The sequence below is a fragment of the Eptesicus fuscus genome, chromosome 5, assembly GCF_027574615.1.
Source record: "Eptesicus fuscus isolate TK198812 chromosome 5, DD_ASM_mEF_20220401, whole genome shotgun sequence".
NCBI lineage: Eukaryota > Metazoa > Chordata > Mammalia > Chiroptera > Vespertilionidae > Eptesicus > Eptesicus fuscus.
The window spans coordinates 19,679,534-19,702,035 of NC_072477.1; the positions used below are offsets into that span (position 1 = coordinate 19,679,534).

At 49.3% G+C, this 22,502-nt stretch overlaps 1 protein-coding gene across 1 annotated transcript in view; it reads right to left on the minus strand.

The window, feature by feature from the left end:
- Positions 1 to 2,256: 2,256 nt before the first annotated feature.
- The window catches only part of ADCK1 (aarF domain containing kinase 1), a 105,756-nt gene continuing 85,510 nt past the window's right edge, over positions 2,257 to 22,502 (minus strand). The window contains exons 8-11 of the mRNA XM_028141300.2: positions 13,590 to 13,739; positions 12,242 to 12,439; positions 6,170 to 6,363; positions 2,257 to 4,538 (exon numbers count right to left, since the gene is read on the minus strand). Of these exons, the coding sequence (XP_027997101.2) occupies positions 4,367 to 4,538; positions 6,170 to 6,363; positions 12,242 to 12,439; positions 13,590 to 13,739 (714 nt within the window). The 3' untranslated portion in view covers positions 2,257 to 4,366. The remainder of the gene's footprint in view (positions 4,539 to 6,169; positions 6,364 to 12,241; positions 12,440 to 13,589; positions 13,740 to 22,502) is intronic.

Consider the following 22,502-nt stretch of genomic DNA (forward strand, 5'->3'; position numbering starts at 1 on the left):
ATAAGACGGGAAACCATAAAAATACTAGAGGAATCCACAGGCAGAGAAATCTCAGACATATGCCGAAGCAATTTCTTCACTGATACTGCTCCTAGGGCAATGGAAACTAAAGAGAAAATAAACAAATGGGACTACATCAAAATAAAAAGCTTTTACACAGCAAAAGAAACCATCAACAAAACAACAAGAAAGACCACTACATGGGAGAACATATTTGCCAATGTTATCACTGATAAGGGTTTAATCTCCAACATTTACAGGGAACTCATACAACTCAACAAAAGGGAGATAAACAATCCAATCAAGAAATGGGCAAAGGAGCTAAATAGAAACTTTTCTAAAGAAGACAGGAAGGCCAAGAGACATATGAAAACATGCTCAAAGTCACTAATTATCCTATCCGAGAGATGCAAATCAAAACGACAATGCGGTACCATCTCACACCTGTCAGAATGGCTATCATCAACAAATCAATAAATGACAAATGTTGGCGAGGATTCGGAGAAAAAGGAACCCTGGTGTACTGCTGGTAGGAATGCAGACTGGTGCAGCCACTGTGGAGAACAGTATGGAGTTTCCTCAAAAAACTGAAAATGGAACTACCATTTGACCCAGTAATCCCACTCCTAGGAATATATCCTAAGAAACTGGGAACACCAATCAGAAAGGATATATGCACCCCTATGTTCATAGCAGCACAATTTACAATAACTAAGATCTGGAAACAGCCTAGGTGCCCATCAGCAGATGACTGGATCAGAAAACTATGGTACATCTACACAATGGAATATTATGCTGCCATAAAAAAGAAGGAATTCTTACCATTTGCAGCAACCTGGATGGAATTGGAGAACATTATGCTGAGTGAAATAAGCCAGTCAATGAAAGAAAAATACCACAGGATCTCACTCATTTATGGGTAATAAAGAACATTATAAACTTGACCAAAAAGATAGATACAGAGGCAGTAAAGTATCAAACAGTCTGTCAAATTACAGCAGGAAGGTTAGGGAGAGGTGGGGAAGATAAGAGATCAACCAAAGGACTTGTATGCATGCATATAAACATAACCAATGGACGCAAAACTCTGGGGGGTGAGGGCATATATGAGAGTGGGGTGGGGGGGGCAATGGTAAGATATGTACACATATAATACCTTAATAAAAAAAATTGAAAAAAAAACAACTGTGGTACATCTACACAATGGAATACTATGTTGTGCTAAAAAAGAAGGAATTCCTACCATTTGCAACAACATGGATGGAACTGGAGAGCATTATGCTAAATAAAATAAGCCAGTCAGACAAAGATAAGTATCACATGATCTCACTTATTTGTGGAAGATAATGAACAACATAAACTGATGAACAAAAACAGTTCCAGAGACAGAGAAACATAGATCAGACCATCAAACCTCGGAGGGAAGGTAGGGAAGGGTAGGGGTAAGGGGGAGAGATCAACCAAAGGACTTGTAGGCATGCATATGGGCCTAACCAACGGACACAGACAACAGGGGGGTGAGGGCATGAGTGGGGGCAGATGGAGGGGTAATGAGGGAATAAGGACACATATGTAACACCTTAATCAGCAAAGAAATTTTTTTAAAAAAAAGAAAAGAATTTGTCTGGTCTTTGTCCCTGGTTGCTGGGAGAGAACCTCTAACTCCTTGGAATTTCCCAGTGACAGGGGTATCTTTGATCTTCATGCTGTGCCTCTTGGATCACACCGGAGTTTGTACTGAGTGACTCAGGATGGAGGCAATACCCACCCCATCTGTCTGGGGAGGGGAGGGGGGCTGAAGGTTAAGTTCAGTCATGTGGTCAGTGATTCAGTCAATCCTGCCAGTGTAATGACCCCTGAAGAAACTCTGAACACTGACGCCCATGCACACACTGCTGTGCCGAGAGGGCGCTGTGTGCTGAGTCCACGGGAGGTGACAGGGAAGCTCTGCACCAGTACCCTCCCAGACACCCCCTTATGCAGCTGTTCATTTGGCTGGTGCTGATTTGTATCCTTTATAATAAAACTATAATCACAAATGTAATGACTTCCTGAGTTCTGTGAGTCATTCTAGCAAACTGTTCAATCTGAAGGACTGGGGAAGCCTCCAAATTTGTAGTCAGTTGGTCAGAACCACAGGTGGCCTGGGGACCTCCAAACCTGCAGCTTGAGTCTCATGGGGAACCGTGACCTTAAGCCTGCGGGGTCTGCAGTAACTCTGAATGGTCAGTGTCAGATTTGCACTGTGGAGTGTAGTAGTCCAGGTCCATCCTGTCTTAGATCCCAGGGGACATGCTGAACTCAAGTCTGCATTTTCCAGGACTCTCTGTCTCCCTTACCCATCCACTCCCCAACTTCCACTGAAAACCCAATGTCCTCCAAAATCATTTGAGGCCCAAGGAGCAAATGCAACTGTATCTACAGCACATTGGGATAGAAACAGAAAATGGACCACCTCTCAGCAGCTGTGTGACTTCAGGCAAATTACTAAACCTCTCTGAGCTCGGTTCCAATCTCTGGAAAATGAGGCCAATGATCCCTCTTCCTTTCAGAGTTGATGGGACAATTCAATGATGGAACTTATTTACACATGGAAGGCACTCAATAATCACCAACCTGCTCCTCTCCTATTTTCAAACTCTCCTGTACCCCAAACTCTCCCAGCCTCTCTACTCTCCCTAGATATCTGTTCTGGGTGCTGGGTCCAGTGGCAACATGCTGATGTTTTACATCCCAGGCCAGCAGGAAGCCAACCATTAAACCGAAAGTAAAAAGCAAGTAACCATTACCTTGATCAACAAAAACATATTTACTTCAGTGGTTATAAAAGACACCATAAAATATAATATCCAATATGTATCCTCATGATGAGTAACAGATTGTGCAAATTATTCTCTCAGGCCCCTGGGCACATCCAACTAGTCACTAAGAACAATTAATTCTTTCAGGAAATAAAGGGATTGTGACTCATCTGTGGTCAGTGGAAAATCTGCTTGTTGTATTAACAGAAAATAAGACACAAATTTGGGGGTTTTCTGCCCCATGAATGGAGTGAATTAAATCACAGAGACTCATACAATTACTGTCCTTGAGCAAGGGTGCTCAGTTAGCACTAGGACCTACTGAATCTGGGTGTGATCACTGTGGACAGTGATAGGGCAAAGAGAGGGAACCTGTCTCCAGCCAGCTCAAAGACCATGCTCCCCTCCAGCAAATTCAAACTTCCTGCAAGTTAAATGTGCCAGTGTGGGTGGGATTCATGGTCCACCCTGATACAGGAGGGATTAACGGAAGTGGGGAGACACCTGACCCAATAGCACCTGGAGAACACACAGGGACAGCAGTTGAAGCAGGAGTTTGGGGTGTCCCAGAAATAGGAGCAGATGTTCGTGCTATGAGAGGGCCAGACTGGCTGCAGGCAATAAGGTAAAGCACAGGGTCTAGACAGGTGACAAGGGGTTTCAGAGTGGAACCCTAGCCACAGTAAGTGAGGTTCAGACAAGTCTCCAGGACTGGGGGCATCACACAATGAACCAAAGGGCTAAGTCAGGAAGCGATTATTAAAACAAGGCAGGTGCCCGGTGAGAACCCAGGGGTTTCAGCTGAGCCTCTGAATTCCTGGCCTTGGGCTTCTTAACAGCTCCAATGAGGTCTAAGTCCTGGAGGATGAGAGAAACCTACAAGAAGCAGGAAGTGGCCCTGCAGTGGCAACCTGGCGATGCAGAGGCAAGAAGCCAGGCAGAACACAATGGCACGTGGTGTCCAAGTCCGCTCCTGCCTAATGGCCAAAGTGCATTCACTCCCAACCCAGACTAAAAATCCCACCGAGCAAGACCAGAGGGGTTTCATTACGCAAGGGGGTCCCCAGTACAGCAGTGAACCCATGGCTGTGGCACAGCCTGCCTTGGAGGCCAAGCCACTCGCTAAGGAGTGTGAGGGCAAGGAGAGGGAACCTGTCTCAAGCAAGTTCAGAGACCCTGCTCCCCTCCAGCAGAATCAAACTTCCTACAAGTTAATGTGCCCTCTGTGGGATTCATGGGTCACCCTGACACAGGAAGGGCTAATGGAAGTGGGGGGACATCCCACCCAACAGCTCACACCGCAAGTCCGAAAGCAGACTGTGTGCCATCTCCCTGGATAAAGAGAGAAACTACTGCATGGTCAGCTTGTGGTTCAGACAGGGCTATGGTGGGACAGGAATTCCAGAGGTGGAGTAAGGTGGTACCACGGACAGTGACCTCGGGACTCCAGGCCACCGTGTGGCAGAAACAGGGCAACTGGTAGAGACGTGAGTGAAGGCTGAGTGGAAAGACCCCGTGCCCGCCATAGAGTCACACTGAAAAAGGGAAGGGGATAGAAAGTCCACTCAGTGTGGAGCAGGCAACAGCCAGCAAAGCAGGGCCAAGACCCAGCTGGCCAGCCTCAGCCCCTTCGCACGCAGAATGAGTTCATGGAGGCTGATCTGCCACAGGCTGAAGGTCTCACTGAAGGAGATCTGGGTCCTTCTGAAGAATGAACAGGTGTTCTTCTTGTTGTGCCTGCAGGAGGGGCAAGAAGAAAGGAGAGAGAAGAGTTAAGGAGGAAAGAGACACTCAGGATCATTTAGAAAAACATCAGATAATGGCTTTGCCAACTCACCAGCTCCCTGCCCCAATGGTCGAGTCCTGGTCGTGGATCAGACCATTGCCCAGTCAGAGATCAGAGGAACTCAACTATTCCTAGGAGTTTTCCAGCTAAGTAGGATAAGCCGGGGCGGCTGTCTCACAGGGCATCAAAAGCCCCGTGTGGACCCACTAAGTACAATGCTTCAATGCTCCCATTTTTCCAAAAGTAGAGTTAATATTTATCAAACCAGAATCCCCCAAACTCAAATATGAAAGCTTTCCCAAACTTTCTGAAGGTTTCAGAGTCACCTGAAAACCTGACCAGGTGGTCCTAGAAGGCTGAAGCCATTGTGGATGCAGCCCAGCTCAATCCCTCTGCACCAGCAAAAGGGCATGATGAAAACAGGTGTTTCTGATGATGACCTATTCACAACTTCGTTTTCTGGGCCCTTGAAGGAAGAGTGAATCATGTTCAGCCCTTTCCGTGTACAGTCAGTCTATGTTGCTATAATCTACTGTGATATTTGATAGTGGGTACATGATATATGTGGTCAACTCTCCCTTCACCAAATAGTAGGCTAAAATGACCCTTCCTCTGCCTGAGATGGATGGGCTGGGAGTTGACCACAGTCAAGGCCTCCCCTCTCAGATGACATCACACACACACACACACACACACACACACACACACACACACACATGAGTCTCCCCATGTATTTGCCACCCTCAGGTAGAGGGGCCCAGGACTCTTGCTCCTCTACTGCTACCTCCCTGAGGAAGTACCCTTCCCCTCCCAAGGATTATGAGGCATCTAAAAAGGTCTGATATGGCCCTGGCCGGTGTTTCTCAGGGGTTAGAGTGTCGGCCCATACACCAAAGGGTCGTGGTTCAATTCCTGGTCAAGGGCACATACCCAGGTTGAAGGTTCCATCCCTGGTCCACATCTGGTTGCGTGCAGGAGGCAACCAATCGATGTGTCTCTCTCTTATCTATTTTTCTTTCTCTCTGGGTCTCCCCTACCCTTCCACTCTCTAAAAATCAATGGAAAAAATATCCTCTGATGAGAATTAAATGAATGAATGAATGAATGAATGAATCTGAGATCCTGAGAGGGCCTAGAGCCTGCTGGCGACACTTTCCTGAGTCACAGCACACCCGTAGGGGAAAGATCACTGGCCTCGCTGCCCAACCAATCCTGGGGAGGCAGGTCCTGGAACCAGACCGAGATGGGATGTGCACCTGATCCCAAGCCCAGGGGACACCTGGATAGGACTAAAACTTTGCTGAGGGTAAGAATTGCCTGAAAAGCTTGACCGAGAGGGTGAGGTCCCAGAAACCACCATTTTAGCAAGTGCAGGTGGCTCTCTGGACTACCCAAAACACTGCCCTGAGGCATCAGCCAGTTCGCTGGAGCTGTTTTCAGTCCCTAACTTCCTGCAGGGAGACCTGGAGATTGAGACACTGGGGCAAGGCCCTGGGAGCTTCTGGGAGAAAGTGGAAGTGAGCAGGACTCCTGGGGCAGGCCAAGGAACTGGAGGGGAGAAGAGGCCGGAGCCCACACTCACGTGGCCAGCGCTCTGACGCAACAACGTGACATGTTGAGGAAGGAGCTGGCACTGGCACGGGTGCCCAGGGTGGCCTCGATGCCTCGCAGAAGGTCATTGGTCTTGAAGATGAGCAGCATCTGGCGTGGCACGCGGTTGAGGAGCTGGCTGATCTGGGGGAGGTAGGTGGCCGCGTTGTTGCGGATCTCGATGTTCTAAAGCAGCAACGGGGAGAAAGCAGTGGTTGTTGTGGGAAGTGGAACCCAGGATGGCGGGTATCCAAGCCCGCGCCCTGAGGGCCTGCAAGGAAGCTCCAGGAGGGAGCTTCAAGCATAGCTGCCTTGGTGCCACTAGAAACCCTCCCCAAAGGGAAGCTTAGCACAAGGAGCTGTGACAAACCATGATGGGACATCTTACCCCAACTTCTGGCCAAGCACTGGACCCAGTACCGGAGCACATCAATGGGGACCACAGGCACTTCTCCTGCCTCTGCTGTCCCAGCTCCCCACAGCCAAGGTCACCGTACCCGTCCCCCAAGCCTCCAAACCAGTACCAACTGAAAATCTACCTCCCCACCAACCGTTTGATGAGGGTAGAGTGTGCCAGCCTCTCAGCCCAGGGGTCCATTCTGGAGTTACTCTCCAAGGCTTCTTCACTGGCCACCAACTTCAGGCCAGGCCTGGAAGGAGCCCTGGAAGCTGGTACCGCTGAGTCATGTCCCCTACCCCTCAGCCCAGCCCAAGCTGGTGCAGTTCATCGGTCTGAGCTCCTGACTCCAACCCAGCTCCAAAGTTGTGCCCATGCCCTGCATGACTCTGCACCCCAGCCAGAGCCCCTGCCACCCACACAGCCATGCCTATCACTGTCCTCCACTCAGGAGCCAGTCTCAGCCCAACCAGTGCCCAAGGTCCTGATGCCCCAGAACAGGATCCAGGGCTCGCTAGCCCTTACCCCATTCTGGTGTGTAATTTGGGATCTGACTTCCCACCCTTCCCTGTCCCAAGCTTCACATGGCTCTTGGCAGATAACTGCCCCCAACCAGAGTCCTGAGTATGACAGTGAGGCTCTGACCCCTCCTCAGTCTCCAGAGAAACAACGATGACAATAATGATGGTGACAATGACAAGAGCCAACACATACAGTGCATTCACCCAGTAAGCTGGGCACTTTGAAAATGTTTACATGTATTAACTCATTGAATCCTCACAACACCCCTATCAGGCAAGGGGATTACCCGCTTTGACAGAGAGGAAGAGAGAAGGATAGAGAGTTAGAAACATCGATGAGAGAGAAACATCGATCAGCTGCCTCTTGCACACCCCCTACTGGGGATGTGCCCGCAACCAAGGTGCATGCCCTTGACCGGAATCGAACCTGGGACCCTTGAGTCCGCATGCCGACGCTCTATCCACTGAGCCAAACCGGTTTCGGCGGATTACCCGCTTTGAGAGGGGAAACTGAGACACTGAGAAATTAAGTAACTTGCCCAAGGTCCACAGCTAGTAAGTGGTGAGTCGGGATTCAAACACAGGCAGTCCAGCTCCCGAGCCCACGCCCTCACCACCAGGCTATACTGCCTCTCACTCACCTCGGACGCTGTGAGCCTGAGCAAGTCCTTTCACCTCTTCCAAGCAGTGTCCCCACCTAAACGCTGGATTGCTCATATCCTCTGTGGCTGCCTCTCAGCAATACCAAGAGGGCATCAGAGATAAGGCACGGGGAGGTGCGCGGTGCCAACCGCAGTCACGAGGGGCCCGGCAGTGCTGCCAAAAACCTTCCCGCCTGGCCGCTCTCTGCAGCAGAAGCGGGACTCTCTGCCCTTTCAGGAACACGTGTGCACTGCTGATAACCAAGCTGCTGTGAAACTCCAAATGTCCCTCAGGCAGGAGCTATCAGACTGGAACATCGCACCGCGCTGCCAGACACCAAGAGGCTGTCTGCCTGCCGCCACCTCCCACCACAGCTGCGGGTCACCCAGGAGGGCTAAGGCCTCATCAGAGCCTGCTCACCACAGGGATCCCCCTCTCAGCAAGGAAGGGACTGGCCCCATGACAGCCCCTCTCAGGCCAAATGAAGGCACCTGTGCCCATCCAGACTACCTTGCAGTGGGGGTCACAGCCTTCAAGCCTGGACACATCCTGATGGCGGGTGTCTGCAGAAGGCCCCAATGGATGCCTATCCAACAGCCACCCATCTCCCATTCCCCTTTGTTAAAAGGACCCCATTTTTGTTCATTTGACCCCTTGGGGCATTGCTCCTCAGGAAGGCAGAGCCCCTCCCTAGCCCCAAATCATTGGCTGATCTCAGCCAATACCAGCTCTGAGCTCAATGCCCCCCCTGCCAAGGGGCATGTGATATGTGACATGATTTTGGCCAATGAGACACAAGGAGTCGTCTTTTGAAGGACTTCTGGGAAAAGTTTCCTTGCTCTTAAGAAACAATATGTGAGAAGAAATAGCCTCATTCCCACTTCTGGATACCAAGGAATTGAGATGCACAGCTTGGACCTGCCATAGTCATCTCAGAATTATGAGAGGGAAACCAAGAGAATCGCAGAGGAGTCAGCCCAGAGGCCTGAAACTGTTGACCTGCTCAATCAACCAAGCTGGACCCACCCACCTCCAGGCTGCTTGTCATGGAGAGAGCAAATGCCTAATTGTTTAAGCTACTTGTGGTTGGGAAAACATCCTCCTTGATACAATGTTGGAGGATCCCTAAATCTAAGTAAGACTAGGACTCAGAAAACTAAGCCCTCACATCTCAGAGTCTGGGCTGGCCTAGAGTGGCTATGTTTATCCTCTACCGGGTTTTTTCCAAAGTGAGCAAATGGAGTACACGTCTCCAGAACCTACACAAACGCCTCTCTACTGGACCTGGTCCCAGAACCAAAGAGACTTTATAAACAGATGCACCAGCCTGGCTGGGCGTGGCTCAGTGCTTGAGCATTGACCTATGAACCAGGAGGTCAAGGTTCGATTCCCGGTCAGGGCACATGCCCGGGTTGCAGGCTTGATCCCCATTGTGGGGCATGCAGGAGGCAGCCGATCAATGATTCTCTCTCATCATTGATGTTTCTATCTCTCCCCCTCTCTCTTCCTCTCTGAAATCAATAAAAATATTTTTTTAAGAGAGAGAGAGAGGTATCAGACAGGATGCCTGCCTTCCAGGTACTTACCAACTAGTCAGAGTCCATATAAATATACAAATAACTAACTCTGAGATGCAGTATAAGCTGCTGGCACATGAGTGATCCAAGTATTAAGGGATCACTTTTGGCAAAAGCATGAGGAGAGGCCTCCAGGGCTGGTGCTATGGACTGAATTGTGCCTCCCACCAAATCACTATGATGAAGTTCTAATGCCAGTGTGACTACTTAGAGCCAGGGCCTTTAAGGAGGTAAAGTTAAGTGAATTCATAAGGGGGGCCCTAATTCGATAGGACTGATGTCCTTTCCAAAAGAGGAAGAGAGTTCAGGAGTGTGTACACACAAAAGAAAGGCCATGTGAGGACACAATGAGAAGGCAGCCATCTGCAAGCCAGGAAGAGAGCCCTCACCAGAAACTAATCCTGATGATACCTTGATATTGGACTTTGAGCTCCAGAACTGTGAGAAAATAAATTTCTGCTGTTAAGACATCTGGTTGGTGAGAATACTATTATGGCAACCCAAGCAGACTAGTACACTAGCATTTATGCTGGGCCTTTATGAATGAATAACAAATGCAAAAATAAAATTCAAACTTAGTTAATAAAAACAGATATCATTTACTGAGTACCTACTCGTGCCATGTGATCTTGTCCATTCTGTGATGGTAAATACCATCTATGTGCTGAGGACTCACAAATGCATATCTCGAGGTTGGACCTCTTTGAGCTCCAGGCTTAACTGCCCACGTCTACCTGAATGCTCAAGAGAATTACTGATAGACTACTGGTACCCTCACCCCAAATATGTCCTTCCCAACACCTTCCCTATGTCAGCAAGTGGCACCACCCTCCCCATCCTGTAATTTACCCCAAGAAGCTATGAGGCCACTTTTCATCCTCTCTACATCCAAGCCAACAGAAAAGCCGCTCAGTCTTAAGTCCAAATGCATCCTGGTTCCATCTGCTTCTCTCCACCTCCATTACCATGAGTGTAGTCTGAGCCCCCAGCACCTCTCCAATGTGAAGTCCTGCCCCAGCCTCCTAATTAATCACCCCATTGCTCATCTTGTCCCACTCCAGAGAGATAGTTAAAATAGCAAATCTGAGCATGTCCTTCTCTTGCTTAAAACCTGTCTAAGGCTTTGCTCTGTACTGAGAATTAATCTGAACTTTTCCCATGGCTTATGGGCCCTGAGCAATGCTCCCTCTGCCCAGTGCTCCAAATTCTTCTCATTCCATCATCCACTCACCACACTCCAGACTACACCAAACTCTCCTTTCCCCCCAGACCATCGGAGCGCAGTATGTGCCCTCTGCCTGGGATGCTTTCTCTAAGCTCTTCCTGTGGCCAGTGCCTTCCTTGTCCTTCGGGCTCAGCTTAAAAGTCAACTCCTCAGAGATCTCTTCTCTGAGCACCCAATTGACAGCATCCCATCACAAGCTTGTTTCCTCCCTGATACCTCCAAACTGCAATTATTCCATTTACCTGCTTGTTCACATGTTTACTGTCTGTCTCCCTCAACCACAGTACAAATTACAAAAACAGACTGCTCATCGCTGGATGCATAGCACCTAGTCCAGGTCCCAGCAAAAACCTGTGTTTGCTCAATGAAGGCACTTCAGGAGCTACGGAGAGGCACTCTCCAGGCATTGTCAGTAAAGCAGAAATTATCCTCCCTATTCAATCAAGAAGGGAGACTATCTCTCTTCTTCTGAAATGACCAGCTTTAAAGCTGTATAGGCCTAGGGCAGCCTAGGGCAGCCAGTGGTCATCTCTGCCACCGCACATGCTGGGGAATGATGTCAACTTAGAAGAAAACAGAACCAAGAGATGGCAACGGGTGGCCTCTTTGGTGACATCATTTGACACATTGGATCCAGCCATTCCTAAAACTACCTACCACAAGGCAGCTTACAGGGGACCCTGTCCCCCCACCCCCCGCCCGAGGCTCCAAGAGGTGACAAAAACTATCCAAGGTCATGCCACGAGGAAGAGCAGGTGCTGGAACAGAACCCAGGTCTTTCTAACTGCACAAGCAGGACCCTGCCCCTTGTGGTGAGCCGGAGCGCATCCCCACATGGATATGGGCAAGACTGCATAAACCTGGCAAACTGACAGACTGGGAATACAGAAGTCCACTCCATGACAGATTGAGAAACTAGGGATGGAGGGAGCTCTGAACCAGGAAGAAGGAGTGGCCACATAAGTCCCTGTGATGGGGGCAGAAGTGAAAATGGGTGCAGGGAGGAGGTGCTACTTGGATTGGTCTCAGCCCAGACACCATGGGACTACTGTCTAGATCCAATGAAGAAATGAACTACAAAGAAAGACCAAAAAGCTATTTCATTAAAAACTCTGTGTGCAGACAGTGAGACCACCATGAGGGAGGTCTGCGGGGGGGTGGGGGAGGGCAGAGCCTCAGTCAGCCCTGCCTCCAGCCTCCTCCACCCACCTAAGAATGACACATGAGCAATGGGACAAGCAGCACCACATGAGAACTAAAGCGCTTTCCCCAGTAGGCTGCCCCAGAGGGACCATACAATGGGAGACAGTACCCAGGAGGAGACAGCAGACTTATTTATCAGATAGTATCTGGGGATTCCCAGAAGTCCTGGGGAGAACTTTGTGGACGCCTGAAATCTTGTGTGAGTAGGTCGGAGAAAAAGCCACAGAACTCTAGTCACATGGTTAACGTGACCTGTTTCGTACTCCAGGTGGTTAAGGCCAAAAGTGGGATGTAGCTCCCTTGCCCTCCTTCCATCCAGGGATGCTATTTCTCCTCCCCTCCCCCCTCCTTATCCAATGTATCTCCAATTCTGTTCACCCTCTCACCCCCCACAGCCCAGCAGACAGAACCTCAGACCTTGGATAGGAAGAGGTCCAAAGGCCATTCTGGTCCGGCCCCTTGTATGCAAGAGAGGGCAGGGCCAGGAGGGGGCACCTACCTCAGTGGCGGTGACTGGAGCTTGGCTGATGCCCCTGTTGACCGAGTTCCATGAGCGGGCCGTCAGCATGCATGCAAGCAAGGGGTAGAAGTCACCAGCTCCCAGACGGTGGCAATACTTCTTCACCTTCTCCATGTCAGTCCAGATCAGCGACTGCCAGAGGTGGCAGTAGTCCAGGCGGAACTCTTCCGTGAGCACCTACAATGGGGGCAACCGTGGCCACACTTGAGCCTCCTCTCTCTATCCAGACCTAGTCCCTGGCTAGAGTGGCCACCATGAGGGGAGATGGATGAAGACTGTGGCTCCTGTACAACATCTGCTTCCCCCCAAAAGTCAATCCAAGTTCAAAGCTACTATTGGGCCAGCCTTGGTCCTAAGTGGCAGAAATTACATTCCCCGGCTCCCTCCTAGTTAAATGTGGCCCTGGGCCTGGGCTCTGACCCACAGAATGTGGCAGAAGCTCCTCTCCCAGCTTGGCCCATGCGTTCTCCTCCGAGCCCTTCCCCCTCTGGGTGCAGATGGTGAGAACACCCGAGGGAGGGCTGGGGGGCAGAGCCTCAGTCAGCCCCTGCCTTCGGCCTCCTCCACCCACCCAAGACCGACACATGAGCAAGCATTAGACACCTGCTGTGTCTGGGCCACCCTTTGTTTGGGGGCTACGTGTGACAGCAGCTGGCCTACCTTAAACTAACATACCCAACGTCACGGAGCCTTTCAAAGGGAGCCAAGGTTTTGGGATGTGGAATTAGGACCCTGAGGGAAGGGACTGAGGACCAGGAGACTTTAGAGACAGCCTCCCCAAGGACCATCTGTCTCCTAGAATAAAACCAGGCCCTGGGTCCCAGGATTGGCCGTGAACTTCCTAACTTCCAGGCAGGACTCGTGGCTCATCTGAGCCAGCTCTGCACCCCAAGTCCAGAGGATAGAGCCTCTATCAGTTCCCAGGCCCCCTTTCATGCTACACGGCACCTCGTCACTAGGGCTGAATTACCCTCCCTAGCAAGTCCCAGCTCCCATACCAGGGTCTGGGCTGGCCTGGGCTTCCCTGGGAAGCAAGGCTGTTGTACAGCAGACAAAACAATTTCACCTATCTGGGCACATTCCCATGTACTCCTTACAGCATCCCTTAAAGGAGGCATTCCCAGCCTCACCTCACCGAGAAGGAAACTGAGGCTCAGAGAATATGACTGGGACTTGCACAAATGACAGTCCTAGGGCTAGCGTGGGGCCTCTCCGTTACCTCAGCCATCTGCCTCCTGTTTCTGTGGCCCATCGGGAAGTTCAGTGGACTCTCATCCCAGGCAGGACTAGCCCCTCGGGCTGGCTGGGTGGGAAAGGCCTGTCCTACCTGGTAGAGCCCGTGATCCAACAGGACAATCTCCACCTTCCCCGTGTCCGGGCCCTTGCGCACCAGCACGTTGCCCGGGTGGGGGTCGCAGTGCACAAAGCCGTTGACAAAGATCATTTCACTGTATATCTTGCCCAGGTGGCGCGAGATCTGGAAGAGAAGGGCGTTGGGCGGGCATTGATGGGCATTAACACCTGTCTCAGAGACATCTACTCTGGCCCCTCAGTCTGGCCACTTTCCAGAGGAAGGCCAGGGGGACCAAGTGGGTCTGAGTGGTGAGAGTGATGGCTCAACACTGCAAAGTTCTTGAGTGTAAGCTAGATGCTAAATTCTCATCCAGTTCTTTTTAACATTAGCTGCACATCAGAGTCACCTGGAACCCAGAAATGTTGGGAGTGGTACCCAGGCATCAGTATTTTATTTTAAGTTCCCCTGGTGATTTTAATACATGGCAAAGTAGAAGAACCACTGTGACTAGTTTTTCTGATGGCTGTAACACCCACCTCCTACACCCGCCCCTCCACTCTTCTCTATTTCTTTTATTAGTCTCTCTTCACTTTTTTCCCCAAAGTTGAATATGGGCTGGAAAGCTGGGTTTGAGAAATCAGTCCACCTGCCCTCCTGCAAAGAGTAAGGCTAAGAGACTGAGGACCAGGAATAGGTGACCCCACCCGCTCCTGGCCAGTCTCAGGAGGACCCAGAATCACACACCCTTCTACCCTCTCCCTGCAGGCCCCTTTCATCACACCCCTCCCCGTCAGAGCCCAATGCTGATCTGATTTATGATGTCTGCACAGAAGAAATGACACTGGAGAGGCCGTTTAAATCATCCTGTCACTGCTGCTTTCCCTGCCGAGGCCGTCTTCTTATCTCTACTCCCTTTTTATTAAAGCTAAAAGCCTCTTCCCAGCTAGAAAACAGCTGCTGAATAGAGCCAGACCTGGGCCCATGGAATGTGTGCTGATGGGTTTCCATGGACAAAGAGATGCTCAACCCAGACACCTGACGTCCCAGGACACACTGCCCTTGGCATTTCTCTCAGCCTCAGCTGGACCCCATGGTCACTAACAAACATATCCCAGCCAGAGGAGAGGAGATGGGTTCATCGGGTGGCGAACACAGGATTAGGATTTTAAGATAAAGACTCAACTGCTTTCCTTGACCTACAAAGTCTTGCATGATCAAGTCCAGCCTCCCTCCCTGGTCTCATCTTGCACATTGACACTCCGGCCATATTTGCTTTCTTCCTCCTCTCCAAAGGTCCCTGTGCCTTCCTACCTCAGGGCCTTTGCACATGATAGTCCCTCAGCCAGAAGCATCCTTCCCCTCTCCCCTTCACCTGGTTCACTCCTCTCTTTCTTCCCAGCTCAGCATCACCTCCCTGGAGAAACTTCCCTGATCTCCCAGACTCGATGATGTTCTCCTACCATATACTCTCACAGAATGGTGTACTTTACTTTCACAGCACTATTTATGTCACTATTTAATTGCTGACCATCTAGTGCTCTATCATAAGCTCCAAAGGTGGCAGGGACTGGCTCTATTTTGTTAAACAGCTTTATTGCGGTGTAATTTACATATGATACACTGGTTCTATTATGCATCCACTTGCCTGTAACAGGCCAAACATGTGAATATAGGACTCTGTCTTCAACATAAATGAGACCTTTGTTTCTCTGGGTTTTTTGAGATGCCGTGGTTCCTGCCTCTGATGCTCATCCTGACCCCATTGATCACCTCAGAATCCAAATTACAATTGGGCCCAAAATAAATCAAGAATAACCCTACTTTAATAACCATAGCTACCATCCTTATTAAAAATCCCCAAAAGAAGGTACAATTATGACCCCCATTTTGTAGATGAGGAACAGAGACACATCGAGGTTTAACTTCCCCAGAGCTACATGGCTAGAAAGGAATAGAGCCAGGATTCAAACCAGGTGTGAGCCCACAGCCTTCTCATAACTATTATTTCTACTAGAGGCCCGGTGCATGACATTCGTGCACTGGGGGCAGGGGGAGTCCCTCAGCCCGGCCTGCACCCTCTAGCAGTCCGGGACCCCTCGGGGGATGTCCACCTGCCAACTTAGGCCCGATCCCCCTGGGAAGATTGGGCCTAAGCCGGCAGTCAGACATCCCTCTCGCAGTCCGGGACCCCTAGCTCCTTACAGCCCGCCTGCAGTGGAGGCAGGAGAGGCTCCTGCCACCACTGCTGCACTCACCAGCCATGAGCCCGGCTTCTGGCTGAGCGGCACTGCCCCTATGAAAGTGCACTGACCACCAGGGGGCAGCTCCTGAGTTGAGTGTCTGCCCCCTGGTGGTCAGTGCACATCAAAGTGACCAGTCGTTCCGGAGTTCAGTCGATTTGCATATTAGGGTTTTATTATATAGGATACTTGCTCCCTCTGACTTCTGCACTCCTCAACTGAACTCCGTGACTTTATACTCTCAGCTTCAGTAAATGGAAATGATACCATTGTCACTCTGAAGGGGTTAATGACAACTTCCCGGTGCTTGGAACCTAGTGACCTCTCGTCAGTGTCCCTGTTGTTACTGATTTCTCATAACACTCCTGGGAGGGCAGCAGGCATCATTGCACCTTTTGAGATGGAGACACCAGGGTTAAAGAGGTTGTCTGGAGCCCTGACACTTATCCTATGTCACACTATGTCCTGACACCACGCCAGCTCTCCAGCTCCCAACGTTTTCCTTGGGTGAAATGAATGCCCAGTACTCAGTGTCTGTTGGCATCTGGGGCAGGACTTTGCCCCACGTCAAGTTCTCGGACTCAGGCTGGTATGTCAGGTGTCCCAGAGCCACCATTTCCCATTACCTGGGAAAGGGGCCCAACCTGAGCTGGTCCTGGGAGAACCAGCAAGTCCCCACCTCTGTGCCCCGAGAACCCCTTCTATTAGGTGCTCTGGAGCTCCATGGAACCACACTCTGAAAGGCTGCGTTTGCCAAATCAATTGCATTTTTTAACTAATAATTCATTTTTATTTGTCAGGGACGCATACAAGGTCCAATCAGGGCTCCTGATCAGCCCAAGATAAGCAGTGCAGCCAGACTGAGCTGACGGAATTCCAGCCAAAGCAGAGAAATGACATTTCATTTAGTCTGGGCAGGCCTGTCATGGGGAGATGTATGATCTCCCTTAAGATTTCTGAAATATTGCTAATCGCTCTGGGGCCCCTATTACTACATTGAAAGACGGCCCCCCAGGGTCTAGGAACTCAGAATGGGGGAGTCCTTGCCCAAGAGAGTGAGCTTCTGGAGGAGGAGGGGGAGGTGCTGCCCCTTGCAGCTCATATACACCCGAGCAAAGCCCCAGAGCGGTCCTCCCCATCTCAACACCCCATCCATCTGCCCTGCCTGGGTGTCTCCATTTAGGGGCTGCTCTTGATGTTCATTTTAACCAGATTTCACCAAGACAGGCAGGCATGGTAGGCAGAGACATCAGGGAGAACTGTCCTCTGCACCCAGCTCCACTCTAGAGCCATCTTGGTTTTGCCATTTAGGGTATGGGAGACCTGGGGGACAAGTTGCCTCCCTTCCCAATGGGAGTCTAAAGTTCCCTTAGCTGGTAAGTGGGACTAACCCTATCTGATAGTCTTCCTCTCAGGGAAACCACAAGATTTAAGATCAAAATGTGATCATATATATGGACAAGTCCTTTACACACCAGCGATTTTCAACTCTTCTCATCTCATGGTACACATAAACTAATTATTAAAATTCTGTGGCACACCAAAAAATACATTTTTGATCGACCTGATAAAAAGAAATAGATATAATTTTGATTGATTTACAAAAAAAATAATAGGAGTAATTACCTACCCTTTTTGCTCCAAAGTAACTTTTTTAAAAATCGGGTATTTATACTTGTATATAAGGATTTCTGGTATCAGGAATTAAACAATCAGACACAAACTGATTATGTGACGTGATATAAGATGCAACTCTATTATATAACCTATATATTTATGGTTCAAGACTGAGCATTTATACCAAATGGCTATTGTTGTGTTGGCTGTTGTCATTTTTTTATTTGACAATCTAAGGGAAAAGAGATCAGTCAGGTATTACATGTTTTAAAAAATCTCCAGGCACACCACTTAAAAATCACTGCACTTCACTATAAAACACACAAACATGTTCGTTTGTAATGGGGTAGCTTATTATTTTAACTTGTTAAAAAAAATATAACCATTATCACCATCAAAGTATAATTTTCAAAAAATTAAAAACATGACCCTCGTACAAATATAGGATGAACACATGCTGATAATTATTTAACTCATCAATAAAGAACCAAATATGAAGGCAGAGTGGTTCAAGGAGAATTTTGAGGGACTGGGTGTTTATGGACATTTAAACAGGAATATGAGCCTAAGATTCCTGAGTTAGAGGCAAAACTGGTTATTGTCCTATAAGGCAATAAGGTTATCTTTTCTACTGGGCAGAAATGATTTGCGCCTCTACCGGATAAGATCTACAGGTTGACATATAACTTCAGCCTGAGTAGTTAATTTTTCAATAGCAAAGTCTAACAAAAGTGCATTCCCCTAAATATTAAAGAATCCTCTGGTGGGCTGGTTGAACAATGCTCAAAATGACTTAAAAAAAAAACATACTGCGCACTCATGGCCTTATTTCTAAATTTGGGGTAATTTTTCTTTACATCTGTCAGAGTTGTACTACATTGTCTCTGGAAACCAATTTTTAACTCTAGTAACTCCAGCCTTCTCCAACTCAGAAAGACATCCAGGTCCTGGGAGACACCTAAGGCCATCACTGGGCACACAACCCTCTCTTCTACTCCTTCCACAATACTTCAGCCATGCCTCAGCCTCATGATTAAGAACAAACAATTGAAAATAATGCTGTAATGAACATGGGGGTGCAGATATCTCTTCGAGATGTTGACTTCATTTCCTTTGGATACATACACCCAGAAGTAGGGATTGCTGGGTCATATGGTAGTTGTACTTTTAGTTTTTAGAGGAACCTCCATACTGTTTTCCATACTGGCTGCACCAATTTACATTCCCACAAAACAGTGTACAAGGGTTCCCTTTTGTCCACATCCTCACCGACACTTGTTATCTCCTGTCTTTTTTACAACAGCCGTTCTAACAGGTATGTGGTAATCTCTCATTGTGGTTTTGATTTTCATTCCCTTGATTAGTCATGCTGAGGACCTTCTCAGGTACCTGTTGGCCATTAGTATGTCTTCCTTGGACAAATGTCTACTCAATTCCTCTAAGGCTTCCCCCGGCCCTGTTAATGGTGGTAGCTGCAATAAAGACAAGAAGTGACACCACTTTAGAATGGTAACAGTTAACATTCTGTGCCAGGCACTTTGCATGGACTCCCAGCCACCTTCTGCAGTAGATATGTAAAGGAAGCAAGATTCCAAAGAGGGAGCAGCTTGGTGCCCTGGCCAGCAGTTAGAAAAACCAGGATCCAAACCCAGAAGGCCTGACTCCGGGAAACAAACTCTCCATCACCAGGCCCCCTGCCTTTCCACTCACAGGAAGCTCCTGCCTGGAGGCCGAGGCTGCACCAAAAACCTCCAAAGGTCCCCACAGCATCCAAGAAGTCATTCCATGTAGACAAGAGCCTCAGGGAAATCCAGGGCTGTTTGTCTTACCAAAAACACACGGCTAATTAAAGCCATAGTACAGCAATCTTTAGAGGAAAAGTCAGTGGCGAGTCCTCTAATTGCTCCATGTAAAAAGGATGTGCCACTCACGTTAAGTGATTTCGGTAATTACACAATGCCTTTATTCTATAACAGTAAGGGGGGTTGGCGGCGGGGGGGGGGGGGGAGGAGCCAGGAATCTGTAAAAAGTATGAGTAAAGAATTAATTTAGTTAATAATATGTAAATTAAGGAGTTATTTTTAGATTTTTCTTAAAACTTGAATTGGCTGAAAGTACTTTAATTATTCGATAATTGCACGGATTAATTTATTCCCACCCCCAAGGGGAAGTCTATTTATGTTTTGGGGGGTGTCATGGAAGCAAGGCCAAGCTCTCTGAAAGAAACAGGAGGTTGGTGGTGCAAGATATTAATAATCACACCAGTCACCCGATATTAAGTACAAAGAGGTTAATAATTCAGACTCTCTTTGCCTATCCCCTGTTTCTGCCGAGGCTTCTTCAGGCAGAATAGCCTGAAAGACCAGACCACAGCCTAGAGCATTTTCCTCTCTCCACACCCACCTTTTCCCCAGGAACCACCCCTGGGGCATATAAACCTTCAATTACTCACTGTTGCCCAGCACGAGGCCACATCTATTCACCGAGTGGGTCAATCTTGGGCTGGCAAACTCGGAGTGAAATCCCTGAATGTGAAGGCACTGGGAACCTCTTCAACCACACATAGTGTTGGAAGGAAGGAGAGGTGCTGAGCTAATTACAGGAAACTGGAAGGATTGTTCTCATTTTGGAGCTTCTGGGAGCTCAGTGAAAGTCTCTCTAGATTAGGCTTGAACACGGACATCGCCTGAGAGACTTAAAGTGACATGGCTACCTGAGGGACCGGAGCCTTAACTACTGGAAGACACGGTGGAGGGAGCAAGAGCTGTGGACATCTGACATTCCCGGCCTCGGGGAACAACTCACTCCAAAGAAATTATTTCCACCTCTTCCGCCTTCCCTGGGCCAATATGAAACACAGAGAAAGGTTTCTCCCCTACCTGTTCCCCACAGAGTGGGCAGAGGGTCGGAATTCCAGGATAATAACCTGGCAAGCAGGGAATATTGGCATTCTGTCATTGCTTGGTATGTCAATCATCAAACAGTCCCCCAGGTTGGTTGTGTACCCCACTTGACAAGAAGCTGAAGCTTCCAAAGGGGACCAGTTCCACCAAGGAGGCATGGCTGGCAAGTGGCAGAGGCAGCACCAAATCCAAGAAGGTCAAGTCCAGAGTGGCACTGTGCCCACTCCTGACACCCCTGCCACTGGGCAAATGAATCTTCAGGAATTCATCTGTGCCCTGGACCCCTCCAACATCCCTGGGCCTCCCAAGATTTGGTGCAAGAAGTTTTAGAGGGGAGGATGATGGGACGTGTCTTCTCTCTAGTGATTTTGGTCACCAGGGTCTGCATGTCTCTGCAGCTTCTCCTCCCTGGTCTCCTGGGCACCTCCCACCACAGAGCCAGAGAGGCCCAGTGGGCGATGATGGTGAGCAAAACATAAATGTCTCATACAGTCCTTGGTGGCATGAGAGGACAAGGGGAAACTCTAAGGAGATGGGGAGGGGAGTCACCATACTCAATCGATGACCATCACTCACAGACAACAGAGGTAGGTGGACAGGAGGGAAGCAAAGAAGATTCTCAAAGATTCTATGGAGGGAGATATGCCCCTATGAAGAATAACCCCATGAATTATGATTTTTTTTTACAGAACTTCACAGCTTGCAAAGTCTGCACAATGGCCCTGTGAAGTACGTATTGTTGCCACTCCAACTATATAGATGAGGGACTCTGACCAGAGAGGCTGCAACGGAGGGTACCTGGAACTTCTGAAAACAGGAGTTGGGGGCCTAAAAAAGGAGGGTTAGTGGGGAGACTTTCAAAGTAAGAGCTAAACCCCAGCTCTCCTCCTGACCCTGACAGGAGGGAAAAGACCACAAGCTCTGGGAGCCACACCGCACACCAGGAGGTCCATCCGAGGACAGAGGACTGAATCCAAGGCCACACGATGACCACAGGGTGTCCCAGCCCTCTTCTCTCTGCTGGCCCCCAGGCCTCCGGAACAGAGATGCTGGAGTCTCTGGGAGCCCCCCATCCCTACACCCACCCCCTTCTTCCCAGACTGCCGATGTCTGCCCATCGGGCCTCCAGTCCCCGTTCTGCCAACCCCACACTTGAGACTCTGTCACCTTTCTCTCGGCTGATTTCACGCAAATTCAATTGGGCCTCAGCCCAGGCTGGGTCTTAAATACATACTCACTGAAATCCAATTAACCCTCGATAAAGGTCGTGCAATCAATAGTCGTCCGGTGGCTTGAGGAGGCTCCATCCAGCCTGGGAACGCGCTCCCTCACGACCTTTACTTTTAATGAAATCAACGGCAGTCACTGTCACCAGCTCTTAAAGTGACTGGCAAATATGATCATGGGTCAGGCCCTCCGTAATATCTGCTGCTAGGCTCAGAGATACAAGCAAACAAGGGCTCCTGCGGGCTGCTGGCTCCTCAGAGCCCCATGTTCCCTGGCAGATGAGAACAGCTGGGCAGGGCTGCCTTGTTCCCAGAGGTGCAAATCAACCTAGGTGCCCAGGCCCTCTGGGCCTGGGGAAGGTGGTTCCTGAACTTCAATGAGTATCAGAACCCACCTAGAGAGTTGGTTAAAAATGCATATTCTTCAATCCTTCCCCACTCCCAGATTCTGATTAGTAAATTTGGGGTGGGTCCCAGGAATCTGCATTGTTAAATAAGCTCCCCAGTGATTCTGAAATAGCTGGCTCAAGTCCTAGCTCCCAGCAAGCTGAGAATCATTGCTCTCTCAAATATCCAAGCAGGACATACCCTTAGAGTCCAGCTAATCCAAAACCTTCAATAAGAAAACTGAGATCCAGAAAAGGAGAGTGATTTGTCCAAGGTCACACAGTGAGCCACTGGCAGAACTGGAGTTTGAACCCAAATCTCTTGCTTCCTAACCTGGTGTTTCCCTACCCGAGTCTATTGTGAACTGGTTACTTGGGCTGGTCTTGAGGTCCTCACATGCTAGGCCCAGTGGGGCTGGGATGTTGCAGGGTGAGAGGGCCTCTTCAAAGTGCAATGGGATGACTCCACAAGTGGTTGGAGGGGTCTAGAGCCACCTCCACCCAACTCGAGATTCCTTCTAGAGCCAACCCCTACTGAGCCCCACCTTCTGGCTGAGTCACCAGCTTATAGCAG